We start from the raw sequence: 18,214 nt of genomic DNA on the forward strand, positions 1-18,214 counted from the left end.
GCTTTATCTTAGCATGGCTCAGCCCCCACCACAATAGCTCTGTGCCCCTCTGCCCCAAGATAACCTCCCGTCTGTGCCTAGTGGTTGTCATGCTCTCCCCCAACAGAATTTTCCTGAGTTCTTTGAGGGCAGAAACGATTTTTGCCTTTCTTTGTAACTGCTTAACATACACTTGTTGATTGATTGACTGAAATCAGCCCACCAACATGGAAACTAGCCAATTTGATGTAATGGAAAACAGGGAACTCAGAGTCAGAAATCTTGGGTTCGAGTCTAGACGTCTGTCGGTATGTCTCTAAGCAAGTTATTTCACCAGTCTGAATCCCAGTTGTTTTCATTTAAACTTGGCTTCCCATAGTCACATAACTAGTGAGGACCAGACCCCAATCTGCTGCCTCCAAGATCACTATTCAAGTGTTGTAGCGGATAGAGTCCTGTGCCCAGAGAGTCAGGGAGACCTGAATTCAAATCCAGCCTCAGGCACTTCCTAGCTGTGCAACTCTGGGCAGGTCACTTAACCTCTTTTTGCCTCAGTTTCCCTATATGTAAAATGTGGGTGATAATAATAGTACCTACCTTAAGGGTTGTTGTAAAGATCGAATGAGGTAATAGTTGTAAAGTGCTTGGCACAGTGCCAGGTACATAGTAAATGCTACATCAATTTTAGCTTCATTATTATCATTATTATTATTACTACTACTATATAGGATTCCTTTTCTAGCATTTTGCCTATTGAGAAATGAGTAAAGCTTTGCCATCCTCTCCTTATGTTTTTATCTTTTAAGGCCATTTTATGTTGGGTCATCAGTTGTAGCTACCTCTATCTAGAATGTATAAAAAAATAGAAATTTAATGTGAACTGACTTGGGATCTTTTTCTAATTTAGCAAATATAATTTCTTCCAAAGGTTCATTTTGACTCTCGTTTCCATTCACTCCAGAACAGCTGGCTTTGATAGTGCAGGCAGCCTTCCTTTTCTCGACAGGTCTGTAGTGATTTTGGCATAGAAGAGGTGACAGGTTGTATTCACACATCCCTTCTGGGCTCACGTGAGTAACCTAACCCCATGGCTCCCCTGGTCTGCAGACAAGCCCCCGAGCCCAGAGAAATGGCACCATCTTCATTGTGGCTGAACCCAGGATTGCTCAACCAGCTCCTAGGATCGTTGGATTGAGAGCCTCCATGAACTTTAAGGATCAACCAGACCAATGTTAGAATGTCCCTGTTAGACAAGAGGAAGAGGAAGCCCAAAGAGGGAAAATAACTTTTCTAAAAGCCTACAGGAATAGCTCTCAGGATTTCCAGCACACCAACTTGTCTTTCTATTCTTTTCAGTTCAATAAATAATGATTTGCATGTGTTGTAGCAGCCACTGGGGTTGCAGAGGGGAAGCGGGTGCAGAAGATAGGTACGAGGTACAGGCAGGACGAGGTTCCTGGCCTCGTGCAGACTGGCGTCTGGAGCAGAGGTGATGCCTGCAGCCTCTGAGGTGGGGGACACACGAGGAAGGGGAAGGACAGTCAGCTGGGAACGTAGTGCCAGATTATAGCAGGCCTTCCAGACCGGTCGAGGAATTAGGACTTTATTTGGTAGTTAGTAGGTAGTTTCTGGTAGATTCTGAGTAGGGGAGTAGCATGGCCAAATGTTTGCCTAAGAAAGAGTAATCTGGGATCGGCACAAAGAATCAATTAGAAGAAGATCTGAGCGCAAGATGTTGAAATAGTCCAGGGAGGCCATGATGAGGGCCTAAACTAAGATGGCAGCATTGAGAACAGACCTGACGAGATGGAAGCAAAGCTATTATAGGGGCGTCTTGAGGCACTGATTTAGCATGATATGTTGCTGTACAGACTCACAAAATTACAAATCTAAGAGTTGGGGAGGACCTCAGTGGCTATATTGTGTACAAATGGTCACCAAAAAACTGCTTTAGACATGAAACGAGGAGGACAGCCCTGGTTATTCCACTTTTGGATAGCCAGGAAGTGTGTGAGGCTAGATCTGAACCCAGCTCCTCCCAAACTCCAGGCCTGACCCTCTAGCCTCTCAGCCACTTAGCTGCCCCTTATCTATATCTTTTCAACACTATAGTAGCCAGAACTGAACAGAGTACTCCAGAGGATGCCTAATCAAGAAAGGACAGTGGGATTGTAATCTCCTTCCAGGCCGTCCTCAGAATGGCCAAGATGATCATTCGTGGGTTGACCGCCAGGTCACAGCATTGGAAAATCCAAAAGATATGTTAGGATTTCTATAAAAAGCACACTTTGTTAACAACAAAAACAGAATCAGCAAATTTGCATTCTGACCTCATTATCCCCAAAGTATTGCATATGGATGTAGAATCTTCCCTAAAGAAAACAATATATGGGAAGAGGAGCTAGACTAAACCAAGTATACACAGAACACTTCTGTGCCAGAAGTGATAAAACTTAGAAGTTTTTGAGGGATTAACTCACAAGATATCTGAAAGAGGGAAGGAATCTGAACCCTTAGAAAAAACTACCGCCCTGATTACACTAAAGAAAGTAATCAAGGAAATATTAATAACTACCTACGCACATACCTTCTTTTATAGCTTCACAAAAGCTTTATGAGAACAATCTACAAATTTATCAAGAACATCTCTGTTATAGGCCGAGAAGTGGGCTTTTGCCAATGACATTTAAGAGACCACAAGTTTACAGTCACACAATTGCATGAAAGAGGTGAAGAATAGGAGGTGTCAGTCTTCTTATCTTTTGTAGACCATAAAAAAAAGCATCTAATCTGGTAGAGCAAAGGAAGTAGAGCAGTCCATTGGTACATGTATGAAGCAATCAAGCACAAAGTATTTATTACACAAGGTATCGTGGAGTGGCACTATTCAAACATAGCACAAAAATAAACCAGTGCTTGCCCTCAACTAGCTTATATTTCTACTGAAGGCGGCAGCATGTACACTAATAATCATTGGAAATAAGAATAGCATTAGGAGATTGCTTTAAGATTTGCAAAGTGTTTTACCAATATTCTCTCATTTTATTCTCACGCTGAGAGGTAGGTGCTATTATTATCTAAATTTTATAGATGAGGAAACTGAATTAGGCAGCTAAGTGACTTGGGCCAGTCATACAACTAATAAATGTCTGAGGCAGGATTTGAACTCAGAAAGATGAGTCTTCCTGGCTCCAGGCCTGGCACTCTATCTACTATACCAGCTAGCTCCTTATACTTAAATATATACAGAATATAAACAAAATCAAAACAAGGTAATTTGAGGAGCAACAGCACAAGTTGCTGAGGTGATTAGAAAAGACTTGCTTTAGAAGGAAGTGCTTGAATTAAGTCATGAGGGAAATTTGGACTGATATCATGGATAAATAAAATTGGGCCCGGGTTGTATGGAAGGAAAATGAACTATATATAGCCTTTAGGAAATTGTACAGTTCTTTTAATGACTTCTTCCTGAACCTATTATCTATATAGCATTGAGATTATTGCAGTGTTACTATAGGACTGTGAGTCATGAAATATCACTCTTGGAAGAATTAAATATGTGGATCAACCATGAGGGAGGAACGTGGTGGAGGTGAGCCAGTATATAGTATGTTAGTAAGGCAGGCATTTATTAAGGGCACTATGCTACGTACCTCAGATGTGAGGAAAGTCAAAAGATAGTCCTTTCCCTCAAGGAGTTCATATTTTAATGGAGGAGACAACATGTAAATAACTAGGTACATAAAACCACTAACTGGGCATACTGATAAAGGCTTCTTGCAATGATAGCATTTGACCTGAATCTTAAAAGAGGCCTGGAGGTAAGAAGGGGGACCATTCTAAATATGAGGGATGGCCAGAGAGGCGATGACAGAGGAAAGATCATGAGAGAACAGAAACAGGCAAGTTTAGTTGTGTTATGGAGTGTGTAGAAGGAAGCAAAATATTAGAATTGGAAAGGTAGCAATGGGTCAGGTTGTAAAAAGCTTGAATGTCAATGTCTATATTTGATAAAGGAGGTAACGGAGAACCACTGGATTTTATTATATGGCGTGCTTTAAGGAAATTACCTTGGCAGCTGAATGGAGGATGAATAGAGTAGGAAGACAAATGGGTCAGGGAAAATAGCTACTGGTCGGATAATAGGTGGAGATATGAGAAAATGTGTAGCCCAGGAAAGGGAAATACCATCAAGACAGAGTTAGGTGTTAGTAATCAGAAGATGGAAGGAAGCAGAAAGGAAGAGGTTTTACATGAAAAGAAGTTTGTTAATTATGTAGCAAGTGTCATAGAGGGCACAGTAAAAGAAATAGGCATATCTGGTGCGGGAAATTGGGGGGGATAAGATTAAGATGGATGGGCACAACAAATACTTGGGATGGTGAACAGTATTTATACATCAACAGCTGGAGGCTTAGACTCATGGGAGGAGGAGAATATAATGGGGGTTGGATTATGCTAATTGAACAGTGAGTGCAAGCCCTGTGGTTGTGCTTACTTTATTGAGAGAGGTAAGCCATTAGACTGTTCAAAGTCCCAACAAAGAATCATGCATGAGAAATGGTACAAAGGATGTGATCAGAAAGGGAGATAGGCTGGGGAAGGGAGATAGGCTGGTTTAGGTCACAAGACTTGGGAGATCATTTTTGTACATGTCTTATGCCTCATTAACATCAGTGTCAAGAGATCTACATGAAAGTCCTGGCACAGTAAGTGGAGCTCTTCTTCCCTGCCATTCCCCACATCCCACATCCTCTTGGGTGATTTATGGGAGAAAATGGACATGAGTTAGACAGCTCACACTTTCAGTACAATTTTTTAAAAGTCAGAGCCATAGTCCAACATAAACTTAACATCTCGTTTCCTTTCTTAACTCAGCCGTGAATAACTAAAGTGGCTTTGGCCACATCGTGATGAGTGAGTCTATCACTTTACACAACTCGTGAACTGCAAATACATTTTCACCAGAGTTGTCATCAAGGCAGAACTCTTCACTTAAACAAACGCATCATTAGCTTTGGGAATGGAAAAATAAACCAAATCATGATGTATCTGCTAATTTTTCTTTCCTTTTGGAGACCATTAACTATAGGTTTTAAGTTGCAACATGTCTGCCCCCTTTCCTCCCATTGGGAGAGAGCCGAGGTATTGGAATCAGGCAGAACCAGGGCTTTGATCAGAAAGAGCAAATGGGGAGATTCTGACAGCCTAAAAGAATGGAAAGACTGAAATAAACCAAGCAGCGGGCGCACTACATCTGTTTGTTACAGGCTTGAACAGTATTCAGGCATCTGCTGGGAAGCCATTATGATGTTCTCTCAGGAAATATTTTCTTAGGTGACAATAATAATACAGCTGCTAAAATAGACTTCTTCCTCCTCCTGAATTTGTGGTCAAAATAAGGTCAGCTGACAGTCTAGTGTTCATTGGGTATATAAGAACCAGGAATTACTCACCCAGTCAATCCCAGGGGCTCCTTCATTGAGTGCTAAACCATTTTTCCTCAGCAACAATTCAGAGACTTGTGCAATCATAACATCCTTGAGCTGGCAAGGTCATTAGATAATGTAGTCCAGATCATGTAGTCCAACCTCCTACTCAACACTCTATAGAGGGAATCCCCTGTGCAAAATCCTTGACAGATGATCATCAAGCTGTTGTGTTAATATCTCTAATGACAGGGAAATCACTACCTACCAAAGCAGTCCGCTCTCCTGTTGGATAGCTCCGACTGTTATAAAGCACCAAAGCCTGACTCCCCATAAATCCCATTCCCCTCGCTGCAGTCACTGCTCCTGGTTCTTCCCTCTGGAGCCAAACAGTCCTTCAGATAATTGAAGACCTTTAAGTATGTTCACCTTATGCCTCCTCTACAGGGTAAACTTTCCCAGTTCCTTCAACCAATGTTATCTGATATGGTTTCCAGATCCTTTCTCATCCTAATTGTCCTCATCTAGATTCTCTTTAATTTACCTCTATCTCTTTACACTACGGTGCCATGGTCTGGTAGAGAGCACTTCTAGTCTAGAGATCTGAATCGAAAAAACCTCTCTGCCAGCAACTTGCTATGTGATCATGGTGGTCTCTTCTCTGTTTCTTCTTTGTAAAATGAGAGTGTTGGACTAGGACTATCCTGGAGCCAGCTCATACTGGCTTGCCAGTCTTCTTAAATTTTTAAATATGTATATACATATACATATATGTATGAGTATTTATACTTTAGAAATTGGCAAACACTACAAATCGGGTCTTGATTTAATGGTTTTGTTGATTGTCTAGATTTAAGAACGCGTTGGAGAAAATGTTAATAATGCAGATTCAACTTAAACGTGTGGTGTGCATATGCTTTTTTCATAAAGCCAGTTGGTTAAATACTTCCTGGAATATTATTGCTTAGTCCTTTCCTGCCTTTGATATTTCATGATTCCATTAAGTCTGAGTAAGTTTTCTTCCTAGTGGAGTGAGTGAAAATGTAGATGGAAGGGAGGTATAATTTAGTGGATTATTTTTTTTTAACAGCAAAGTAATTCATTGGAACCTAACTGCATAGTAAATCAGAGATATCAAGCTTAAATAGAAAGGATCCTTGTGGGTCACATATTGACTCAGAAAACCACAAATTAACATCATTTGTGCTATATTGTATTTTTATTTGTTGTTAAACATTTCCCAGTTCCATTTTAATCTGGTTCTTTATACTCAGGAGTTGTGCTCGCCCTCTCCTTGTCCTCTGCTATAAATGGTAGGGAAAAGAATAAAGCAACTGAAGCATTCTCAATCTGGATTCTCAGCACAAGTTAATTCTAAGATCAATTCCTGAGAGATTATAATATAATCCCATATTAATCTACTCCAACCCCCTCCCAGACTCAGTCATCTAATGGGAAAACCATTGGGTTTTAGAAGTTTGCAGAATATTTGCTCCTTTCAATTTGGTCCCAGTAGTTGGCTAGAAAGCCTTCTGAAACTGACTATGTACACACATTTGTCCTGAATGACTTTAATTCTGCCGGGACTGTTGGATTCAAGGATACCACACCAGTATTATTTCATCCAGTTTATATTTCTTGTTCTTCCTCTAACTGAAGCCTAACGTTTCCTCTCTTGTCTCCTGTTCCCGAGTTTTGGCCACTCTCCTTTTTCTGAAATTTAAACATTTTCATTAATGCATTTTGATTATTTTTAAAATTAATTACCCTACTCCCATCCACGAGTTATATAATCTAGTCTTCCTTGCTATTTCTCACATAAGATTCTCTATCTCCCAGCTCTGAGCATCTGCACTGGCCATCTCCCAAGACTGGAACTCTCTTCCTCCATGTCACCACCTCTTGGTTTCTAATCTTCTTTAATGTATGGTCCAGGTCATGTAGTCTGGCCTCCTAGTCCATGTACCATACAAGAGAATCCCCCATACAACATCCCCTATAGATGGTCATCTAGTTCTGGCAGTACTATCTGGTTTTTTCCTTTCTTTGTGTTTAGCACATAGTAGGCATTTAATAAATGCTTGTTGACTTGATTTGATAGGGACAGTGTGACACTGAGGTTAGAGAGCTAGAGCCAGGCCGACCTCAGTTCTCTACTCTGACACCTTCTGACTGTGTGACTCTAGTGCAAGTCACTTAAATTCTTAAGGTTCTAGGCAAGTACTTCTCTGCAACTGCAGAAAAGGTGCCTCTTTATGTTGGAACAGGGCTTTTTCTCACCAGAGAGTTCTCTATACCAACAAAATAACAGATCGAATACCTTTAATTATCTTTTGTTTTTATGGCATTTTAATTTCTGAATAAGGAGAGACAAATCTGAAAAAGAAAAATAAACGCCAATATGAATATGAAAACGCCTAATGAATATCGACATAATTCTACTGAATAAACTATTAGCAAATAGATCATAATTCTGCTGAATAAAATATTAGCGAAGAGATCATAACAACATATTAAAACTATTATGTACTCTGGCCAGGTTTGATTTATACTGGCAATGCAAGGCTAGTTCATTATTAAGAAAACTATAACCATAATAAACCTCATTAATTTTAAAAAAAATAAAGCCACAAGATGTAGAAAAAGAAAAGGCTTTTAACAAAATGCAATATCAATTTATGTTTTTTTTAAAAAATCGAAAGGCACAGCAATAAATGGACCCTTCTTTAACATGATAATTGGTATCTATCTAAAACCAGAAGGTACCATTATCTTTAATGAAGAAATGTCATAGGCATTTTCAGAAATATTGGGTTAAAGTAAAGGTGGCCATTATTACCACTATTATTTTATGTAGTTATAGAAATACCAGCTATATTAATAAAAAAAAGAAAAGAAAATTGAGGGAAGAAAAATGGGAAAAGGAAAACAAAATTTTTGCTTTTTGTGGACAGCGTGACCTATTTTGGGAACCCTAGAGATTCAATTAAAAAGTATATTAAAAATTAATAACCACTAAAATAGTAAGATAAAATCATCGTCCTTCTCCTATATTGCCAATAAAACCCAGAATAAAGAGATAAAAAAGGAAATTCCATTCACAATGCATAAAACATTTGGGAATCTACCTAATAAGATAGATGTATTCCATAATTATACAAATAGAACTAAAAACACCCTTTATATAAACAGTCAAACATACATAATTGGAGAAATGATAATTGCTTATGTTTGGATAATGTCAATATAATAAATAAGACAACATTACCTACTTTACTTATTATGTATCATACCAGTGAAATTGACAAAAGGGTTGCTTTTACAACTGGAAAAAAATGACAATTTGTTTTGGAAAAAAGAGATCAAGAATTTAAAGGGCAATAATGGGGGGAAATGGGAAGGAAGGAGAATGGTGTGGGGAACTAACAGTACCAGATTTGAAACTCTACTACAAAGTAGTAATCATGAAAATTATTTTAATATTGGTTTAAAAATAGAGAAAATTTTAAAAAATAGAGAAAATTTTCAGAAGAACGGAGTGGGAGTACAAAATCCCAAATTCAGCATTGTATTATATAAAACCAGTGATCACAACTCTTGTGCTAAAAACTCAATATTTGACAAAATTATCTGTATAAACTGGAAAGTAGTCCAGGATAAATTAGGTTTATACTACCATATTACACTGTATGCCACAAAAAGCTCCAAATGGATACATGTACTAGATTTTTTGAAAATCATGTCATAAAGTAGATAAACATAGGCGGAGGTACTTTTCACAATTATAAATAGAGGATGTACTTTTCACAACTATAATCAAAGGATAGAGAAGAACACAAAAGAGTCAATTGATAATTCTCTCCAGGGTTCTAAGAGTAACCTTGAGGAACTATGCTTCACTTTCCTCTCTCCCCTCACAGGGACAATTTGATTTCTTACCAGAGCTTTCTTGGTTTCTGTATTCATTTATCATTATTGTGTTTCTGTCTTTTGGTGAATTTCCGCCCCTCCCCCCCTTAATAATCTGCTCACTTCTGGTTTTCTTTGTACCAGTGCTCTGAACACCTTTTTAAAAAATTGAAATTGAATTCCATCATTCATCATTGATGAATAGATTCAGAATTGCAGGATGTGTTATCTTGAATTGCATCTTCAGCTTCATTACTTTTTAGAACATACTATCCCATTCTCTGCTTCAGTTTCTTATGAGTTTAATGTTATTCAAATTTTCTTTATTTTTGAATGTTTTTCTCCTGGTCACTTGAAAAATTTGTTCATTTTAGGCAGTACTATTAAATTCAAACAGTATGATTCTTGGAGGTTGCAGCATGGGATTTTTTAATTTTTAGCCAGAGATGATCTGTGTTCTTTCAATTGGCACTTGGTTTTTGGTATTCAGAAGTTCTGTGATATTTTCTTGTATCATTTCTTGATTTTTGTTTTTGGTATTCAGAAGTTCTGTGATATTTTCTTGTATCATTTCTTGAATTGAAGTGTTTAGGTTTTTTGACTTGTGTTATTCTGGGAGACCTGTAATCTTTAAATTGACTATGTATCATCTTCAAGATCAAAATGTTTTTTCCTAATATACACATATACATATTCATGTATATATTTTTCTTTTTTTTATCACCTTTTGCTTCTCTTCTACAAATTGTCCTCCATTTCTGTGCATTTATGTTCACAATCTCTTTTTTCTCTATCTTTTCTTTTTTCTTTCTTTCTTTTTTTAAACCTTTACCTTCTGTCTTAGAATAATACTAAGTATTAGTTCCAAAGAAAAAGAGCAGTAAAGGCTAGATAATGGGGGTTAAGTGACTTGCCCAGAGTCATGCAGCTAGGAAGTATCCGAGGGCAGATTTGAATCCAGGATCTCCCATCTATAACAATAAAAATTGGTCTGGAGGCTCAGCACCAGATTTATAAGCATTGATTGAGAAAGAGAAAGACATAGAGAGAGACAGAGACAAAGAGAGTCAGAGAGAGAGGCAAGAGAGGGAGATAGATTTTAGCCTTGCTAATTAAAGGTAAGATCAAGTCTCAGATTTCAGCCCAGTGTGGTCACCTCCATGCTGCACTGCCCCTCACCAAGCCCAGGGAGTCAGTCTGTTCAAGAGCAGAAGTAAAAAAAAAGCTCTCCTGCCTGCACTCGCATTTTAAACCCCTCTAGCTCCTTCCTTCCTGGTGACATTGTGAGGTGATGCTCAAGGGGGTTAATGCTTATGCTGATATCAGGGGACACCAGGCCATTGGATATGATGTTACTCCGTAACACCTATCATTGAGGTGCTGTGGGATGGAGGTATTTTTCTTTACATACATCTCTGGGCCTAGCTATCTGTCCCCTGAGCTACCTAACTCCTCCCCCCTCTCCTCTCTTTTGCTCCTTTGATTTCTTTGTTTCTTTGCCACCGTGAATTTAAGCTTTCCTATACTATAATTATTTTTGCTGCTTTCAGAGTTTTTAGTTTTATCTCAAATTGTTTGGGAACATCCTGTTGTGATTTTCATCTTGTCTCGAGAATACACAGAAACCTCTGTCTCATGAGGTATATATTAGTTTTCCTTTGTCTTTCACTATTTATTCAGAGGTATATGAACTAATTTAGGGTATCTGGAAACCATATTCTCTTCTGCTACTGATATCTTCCTTATTGTTTTATCTCCTTGAGTTTTAAGTTCTTTTCCACCCAGTCTTTTCCCTCTATATTTCCCTATTGCTCAATTTCTGACTCCTTCTCTTTTGATGGCAGTTTCCAGAGATTCCATACCTTTCTTGAAAATTCACTTTTTACAAGTCTCAGTCTCTGCCCCAAGTGACCTATAGGGGAATAGAACTGACCTCTTCTGGATGCCAGTTCCCTTTCCTTGAGGTCTAGTGGAACACATATACATGCTGGCACCTTGCCTCTGTTTCTCTCTTCTCTGGCTGAGCACTATTGTAGCACAGCATGATGCCAGGCTGTCTTCTCAGAAAGAACAGGATTCCTAATTTCCATACTGCAGAGTAGGTCTAGGGGCAAACATGAGTTCTGTTATAAATCCATGGATCAGGTTTGAACCCCCTGTAAGATCTTAGGGGCTTATAAAGGAAGGAATGCTGAGACAGTGCATTAAAGATAGCTATTAGTCTTCTTTGCTCTCAATCAGGTTGTTACCTCATTGGAATCCTTGGTGTCTTAGAACATGGATATAAATAAACCTTTATCTCTTGTGCATAATTCTTATTTTGGAGATACTTAAGAGTTCAGAAGGATCAGAGAAAGTCTAATTGTACATCTTATTGAACATAGAGCTTAGAGGAGCTCTACTTTTAGGACAATTGCTTCTAATCTCACTCTGGTGTGTTTCTTATCAACAAATAGCCAGTAGCCTCAATCAGTTTTTAAAAAGGGTATTTATTTGCTCATATGGCATGGAAAGTACAATTAATACAAAACATTTCTCCCTCAAACTGAAAAAATACACTCTCTTACATATATATATGTATATATACATAATTTCTATGGAAATAATAGGCTTATACTGGAATTACAACCATAATGAGGCACCCATGTAAAACTATTATACTAGAAGTTTTCTTCTCATTCCCCTTAGCTGTCCTCTAGACTCCAAGAGTTTTGTCTTTTTTAGAGTCCAATCTGGCATTTCTCTCTGCCACAAAAGGGGAGAGTATTTAGTCAGGTGACTATTGTCTCATGGTCTATTTGTCCTTGGATTCTCCACTCCCTTTGCAAATGCTTCTCCTGCCTCTGGCCACTGCCACTCTGGTCAATGCCATAATTACTTAGCTCTGACCATGAACAAGACCTTTAATGGGACTCCTGGATCATCCAAATTCACAAAGAGTGTGTCCTACACACTTCTGTCTTAGAATACTCATTCACCTAAGATCAAGAAATAATAAATACAAAGAGACAAGAGATCATGTATTCACAACTCCAGATGATGGGATAAAAGGTGTCCCCTTTCCCTCCATCAGATAGTTGTAGTTACCATGTTATTTATTTTTCTCAAATGTTTTGTCAGGGTAATCAGAAAGTTCATGTGGGGTCTGTAGGAAGGGTATATCCAGAAATAACTTCAAGGTAGAAACACATATATATCATAAAAGGAAGGAGAACTTAGCCATTTGAGTGATTTGCTCAAGGTCCTTTAGTCTGAGTAAAGAAGGTACAGTTCATAGTCTCTGCATGTCAATTCAATTCAGTTTAAAAAGTAGAGGTTCATTTTTGTCTGTGTCCCCATTTCCTAGCACAGAGTTTGGAACAGTCTGTGTTTAATAAATGTTGGTTTAATGATTGAATACCTACATGTACGAGGTTTTCTTCCTAATAATGAGGATACAAAGAAATAAAATTGAGTCATGGCACTCAAAGAGTTTATATCCTCCTGTGGGGAGGGAAGAAACATGTACACAAAATGATTGTCAAGGAAGAATGCAACAAGAACTGGAGATGAGTTAGAAAGAGGCAAGCAAAAATGAGTCCAACTTAGTAAAAAATTTAGTCTTTAAAGGAGAGTTTTGAGTGATAAACTGAATTGGAAAGGTAGGTTAGAGACAGCTTTTAGAGAACCTAGAATGACAGGGTCAGAAATTCATTGTTGGGAGAGGTGCAATAAGGAGGACATGGAAGTCTTTTGATTGAGGAGGAGCATGGTCAGAGATATTCCTGGGTCTTAACACTTCCTTGACTGTTTTTTACATTCTTTGATCATCTCAAGCTCCCTCTCCAGTCACTAAGTCACTTTCCCCTCTTTCTGTTTTGCAGAGTCGAACAGGAGGATTATGCCCCTTCCTCAATCGAGTGTGCTGTGTAGCCCTACCCCTCCAGCTATTTTTGCTGTCCCTTCTCTTGTTTCTGTTGCTGCTGCCCCTGGGACAAGAAAGATGGAGCTGCACCTTTTCCAACAACTTCGCCCGTTCATTCAAGCTGATGCTGCGATATGAGGGGCCCCCACCAACTTAGTGAGCAACAAAAACCAGGAGACAACAGGCTTGTTATTCCGTGCTCTTGTCTCCCCTCCACCTCCAGGCTTTCCCCCCAAAGACATAGCTCTAACTGGAAATGTGGCCCGAGCTCATTGGCAAAACTTTAATCTGTATTATCCCAGCATCAATGTAACTAGAGCTAAGTTAATTTTTTATACAATATTATGTGACTATATTTATAAAACATATGTTTGTATGTCTTGATAGGGAATGAGAGGCAGGCTTTAAACACATATGACAGACATTCTACATGTATGTTTAAATATATAATTACTATATATTGATGGGAAAAATCCTAACCTGCTTCTCAGACATTGTTCTGCAGTATTTTGTATAGCCAAGAAGAACAAATAGAGTAACATCTCATTTATCTAGAAATCAATTCTCTATTATCTGGACTCAGCTTAGAATTTGTCAGGAAACCAAAAAGAAAGGTCTGAACAACTAAAATAGATGCATACACTAAAGTTCATGCATTTTATATATAGGAAAACCTCTTTGGCCATTCACTCAGAGGTTACTTACTTACTATTACTTTCTATAAAATTTGAACTAGTGATTGAAGCAATCAAAAATGTATGTTAGTATTGCTGTTAAAATTATTATCATCTGCTTTCCCAGCCTGAGCCAGGTTGGAAGCTAAATTATAGCTCATAGAAGTTTTAGAGCTGGAAGGGACCAGGTAAACAAGGCATTACAGTATCTATCTTATAGCTATTTTTTATTGTTTACAATCCAAGTGAAAGGGATGAGTAAGAAGTTTGGAACTTATGTCAAAGGTGCAATATAGAAATAGGGCAATATGCTCCAGAAGTGGGGCAGCCCCACTTTGGAGCCTCCATTGCTGTTCATCTCTGCCCTCCCAGTTTGGCTCCTGTGCATGCATGCATACACACACACACACACACACACACACACACATACACATACACACATCTCAGTATACAGAGGTTAGACCTGATTTTCAGGCTCTTACAGCTGAGGCTATATTTTAGACTAAGTGCTCTCTTACTCCCATGGCCAACAAATTGGTTTATTCCCTCTCCACAGCCACTGCCTTGGACTTAACTCCAGGTTTTACATTTCCTATAGTTCTTAGGAGTTGGTGCTTTAAATCTGAGTCATTATTTTCCCTTATTAGAAAATTTCTCTTTGAAAGATGTCATCAAACTACACCAAGTGCCTACTCTTTTTTAAAAGTTTAATCAGTCTATACAGTCATGTCCTATTAGTCACAGTAGTTCAATGAAACAAAAAAGAGTTGAAATTGATGATGTTGGACATCCTTTCCATCCCGGAAGCCTTGGTCCTGTGATACACAACAATAGGTGCTCCTGACCCTGAATCTTTTATATTAGGTTTTGAAATCAGAGTAATATTGGAACTAGAAGGTATCTTTGAATCATAAAATGTTTGATCAGGAAAGGTCTCAAGAGGATGTTTTATCTAACTTCTATATGAGAAGATAAAGACACTGAAATCCAGAGAAAGAGAAAGTGATTTTCCCAAGGTTGCATGGCTCAGGTCTTTTGATTTCCTGTACTTTTCCTATAATGTTACAGTGCTTCTGTTAAGGCTTATAGCTTATAATTGATTTCTTACCACATCATGAGAATCACCCACAAGAATCATGCTTATGTATGTACCACCCTTCATGGTATATTGCTCTGAACTATGGCAGGAGGGCTCTGTGAGCATACTCTTCTCATAGATAATGGAAAACTTCCTAATCACAAACAAGAAAACAACATGGCTGATGGAAGAGCCTAAATTTTATTTGGAAAATGAAAGTGTTTTCTTATTGAAATCTAGAAATAGATTTTGTCCTAAGTTAAGTGAACTTTAAAACTGGGGTTCACCACCTGAGTGAAACCAGAATTCTGCACTGATGAAACCAAATGGATAAGGTCCCTGATAAAATTACATCCTAGGTGATATTCTTATGTCAGCAGATGTAAAAACAAACAAGAAACTTATAAGATGTATTTGAATTTAAATATATCATATTAAATTTTAGGGGAAAATATTTTAAATGTTTAAATAAAATAATTTAAATATTTTGGGGGAGTAAAATATTTTAAACATTAATTTAGGATCATTGATTTGGTATTTCTGCTTCTTTGTACATAATCTTTGAAATTTTTTTAGATATTGATATATCTGAAATAATCACTGAAGGACAGTGAGTTGAACTCCAAACTGAATAGGAGGAAGAAAGTTGGATTGCATTTGGTGTATAGTTTTAACTGATACCAAGCTGTTCCCATTACAAAAACCATCTGGAGGACAACTGTCCTCCAGATGATGCTATATCATTATGACTCTGAATACCGTAATCTAAACACTAGCCACATTTCAGTGGATCCAAAGGACAAAAAAAACAGCCTGGCTACAAGTAACCCAGGGACAACATCTTTTTATCAATGTTCCTTATATAGAAGAAGAAGCCTTGAGGAAATGGATGGTCAGAAAAGTAGGTGGTTCAGTCGTGGTGAGAGTAAGTGATAACAGATGGACAGCCTCAGGATTTCTCTGGTAGTCACAGAATGTTCAAAGATCTAGAAGGTCCCTGAGCTGTACGAATTAGGAGAAATGGACAAGAACATTACACAAGGAGAGAATAGTTATCTTCTCCGTGTCCTCTCTCTCAGCCTCTAGAGAGGCTCAGTCCCATCTACCAAAGGCCTCATCTGTCCCAGTGGAGCCCAAAGCCATTCAATTCTTTAAATATTCTTCTCACTATAAGTCATTTTTCATGTTTGGGATTCTTTCCTATTCTCATCTCTGCTTCTTGCCTTCCCTGACTTCCTTCAAAGCCTAACTAACATCCCACCTTTTCTAAGAAGTTTTTCCTGATTCCTTTTAATATGATTCCTTTCCCTTCATTAGCTTCAGCATGCCCTGGCTATCTGTTGTTTGTATCCTGTTACTGTTATGTCTCCCCCATTAGACTGTGAGCTTTCCAAGAGCAGGAATGATGGGGTTTTTGTTTGCCTTTGTAACCCTAGCAGTAAGCATAGTGCCTTACCTGTAATGACTGCTTAATAAATACGTATCAACTGACAAACTCATTCATATAAATGGATAAGTATAAATAAGCAGGCTTATGAATGTGCTTATAAACTTAGACCACTAAACTAATAGCATACATTACTCTCCAATTCAATTCAACAAATATTTACTGTATGCAAGGCATTGTGCTAGATATGGAAGAATAATTTATCTACCTATAAGTCACTGAAGCAGCTAAAAAGGTCGGCAGTTAGAGGAAGCATAAAAGAGGTATAGGTCATTTGCCTCTAATAATTGAAAGGTGACTAGAAAAACCCTGTGATTCAGGCCAGAGCCCCCATGTGTTCAGGTGCATGTGTATCTCTGTGTTTGTGTATGTGGTTTTACATAGCTTTGAATCCTGGCTTTCCCATTCACTTCCTTAGTGCCTTCTGACCTCTTCCAGCCTCAAGGGCTTGAGAATATGGATCTCTTTTCAATACAGAGAGGAGCAGGAAACAGAAAAAGGAAGTGAAGAGGAACAAAAAAGTGATGACCAACTAGAGGGGAAAAAAGGACAAGCAGAAAAGTAGAATAGAGGAACAGAGGAGGGAAAGAAAGGGAAGAACCATTTTCTTCATTAGTGAGAAGTCCCCTAGGACAGAGGAGGAAAGAAGAGAAAAAAGTGAGGAATATTGGGTAGAGGGATGGACAACAGAAGGTTGTAAAATCATAGCAAATGAAAACTGAGTCTAAACCAGTCATAGGAAGGAGTAAGAGGAGACATGAAACTCTTGAGGACTCTTTTCCTTTGGGAAATTTTTAGAAAAATTCATAGAACTCAGATATTAGAGCTCAAGCCTTGGAATATAGGATGTTAGAGATGGAGAAGACCTTAGAGACCATTTAATTCAATCTGATCATTTTAAAGATGAGGAAATTTGAGCCTCACAGAATGAAAATGAACTTACTTAAGGTTACACAACTTGAGATCCCTTTACTACACCACCAAAATGTCTAGAAAAATGTCATTACTCTCCTTGGAAACCAATATCCTGATTGACTTAGTAGCCATTATACCATCAGGAGTGCTCAAAGGGAGAGAGATTTCTTTTAAAAAAAAAATAGACAGTGTTGTATAAGGCAGAGTGCTAGACTTGGGGCAGGAATGGGATAGAGCATTTGCCAGCTATGTGGCCACAGGCAAGCCACTTAATCTCTCTGAGCCAGTTTCCTTATTTCTAAAATTCGACTAGTGCTATATTTCAGTGTTGTAAAGCTCAAGTGAGATAGTGTATACAAAACACTATGTAAATATTAGTTATAGTTTTAGTTTCAATATAAATTTAGTTATAGAAAAAATAGATTGGACTGTTGGTCTGGAGCTAGTCTTAGTCTAGTGTCTGACAAACTTGGGCTACCATCATGCCTGGTTAGATGTGGGACAATTTCACCTGCAACTGAAGAAAGCCACTTGGTCTTCCTACTCACTCTTGACCAAATGCTATAATTGTGATAATCTGAAGGGCAGAAATCCACAGCACGGAGCAGTGTCCAATGGTGTGGGGAGCAGTAGCTGCTAACCCCTCTGTGTTTCTTTAACTTCTAAGTCAGGAAGTCAGGAACTTCTAATCCTCTTCCTCTCCAAGAGATGCCTGTGCAGGATGGTGAGAGGGATAGCGTTCTGACAGCCACAGTTTCTGTTCTTGCTGTAGGTGGCCCCAGACTTATTCAACTGCTTGGGATCATAAGATAAACCTTCAAATATCACACAAGAGTCCATTTTATAATTGAGGAAATTGAGGCAAACTATAGTTAAGGG

General features: G+C 38.3%; 1 protein-coding gene across 3 annotated transcripts in view; it reads left to right on the forward strand.

The window, feature by feature from the left end:
* The window catches only part of SYNE3 (spectrin repeat containing nuclear envelope family member 3), a 188,086-nt gene extending 171,618 nt beyond the window's left edge, over window positions 1–16,468 (forward strand). For all 3 annotated transcript variants that reach the window (XM_007473629.2, XM_007473627.3, XM_007473628.3), the window contains one exon: window positions 13,181–16,468. In XM_007473629.2, coding sequence (XP_007473691.2) covers window positions 13,181–13,378 — 198 coding nt within the window. In that variant the 3' untranslated portion in view covers window positions 13,379–16,468. The remainder of the gene's footprint in view (window positions 1–13,180) is intronic.
* Window positions 16,469–18,214: the final 1,746 nt, after the last annotated feature.

The sequence above is a fragment of the Monodelphis domestica genome, chromosome 1 (assembly GCF_027887165.1).
Source record: "Monodelphis domestica isolate mMonDom1 chromosome 1, mMonDom1.pri, whole genome shotgun sequence".
NCBI lineage: Eukaryota > Metazoa > Chordata > Mammalia > Didelphimorphia > Didelphidae > Monodelphis > Monodelphis domestica.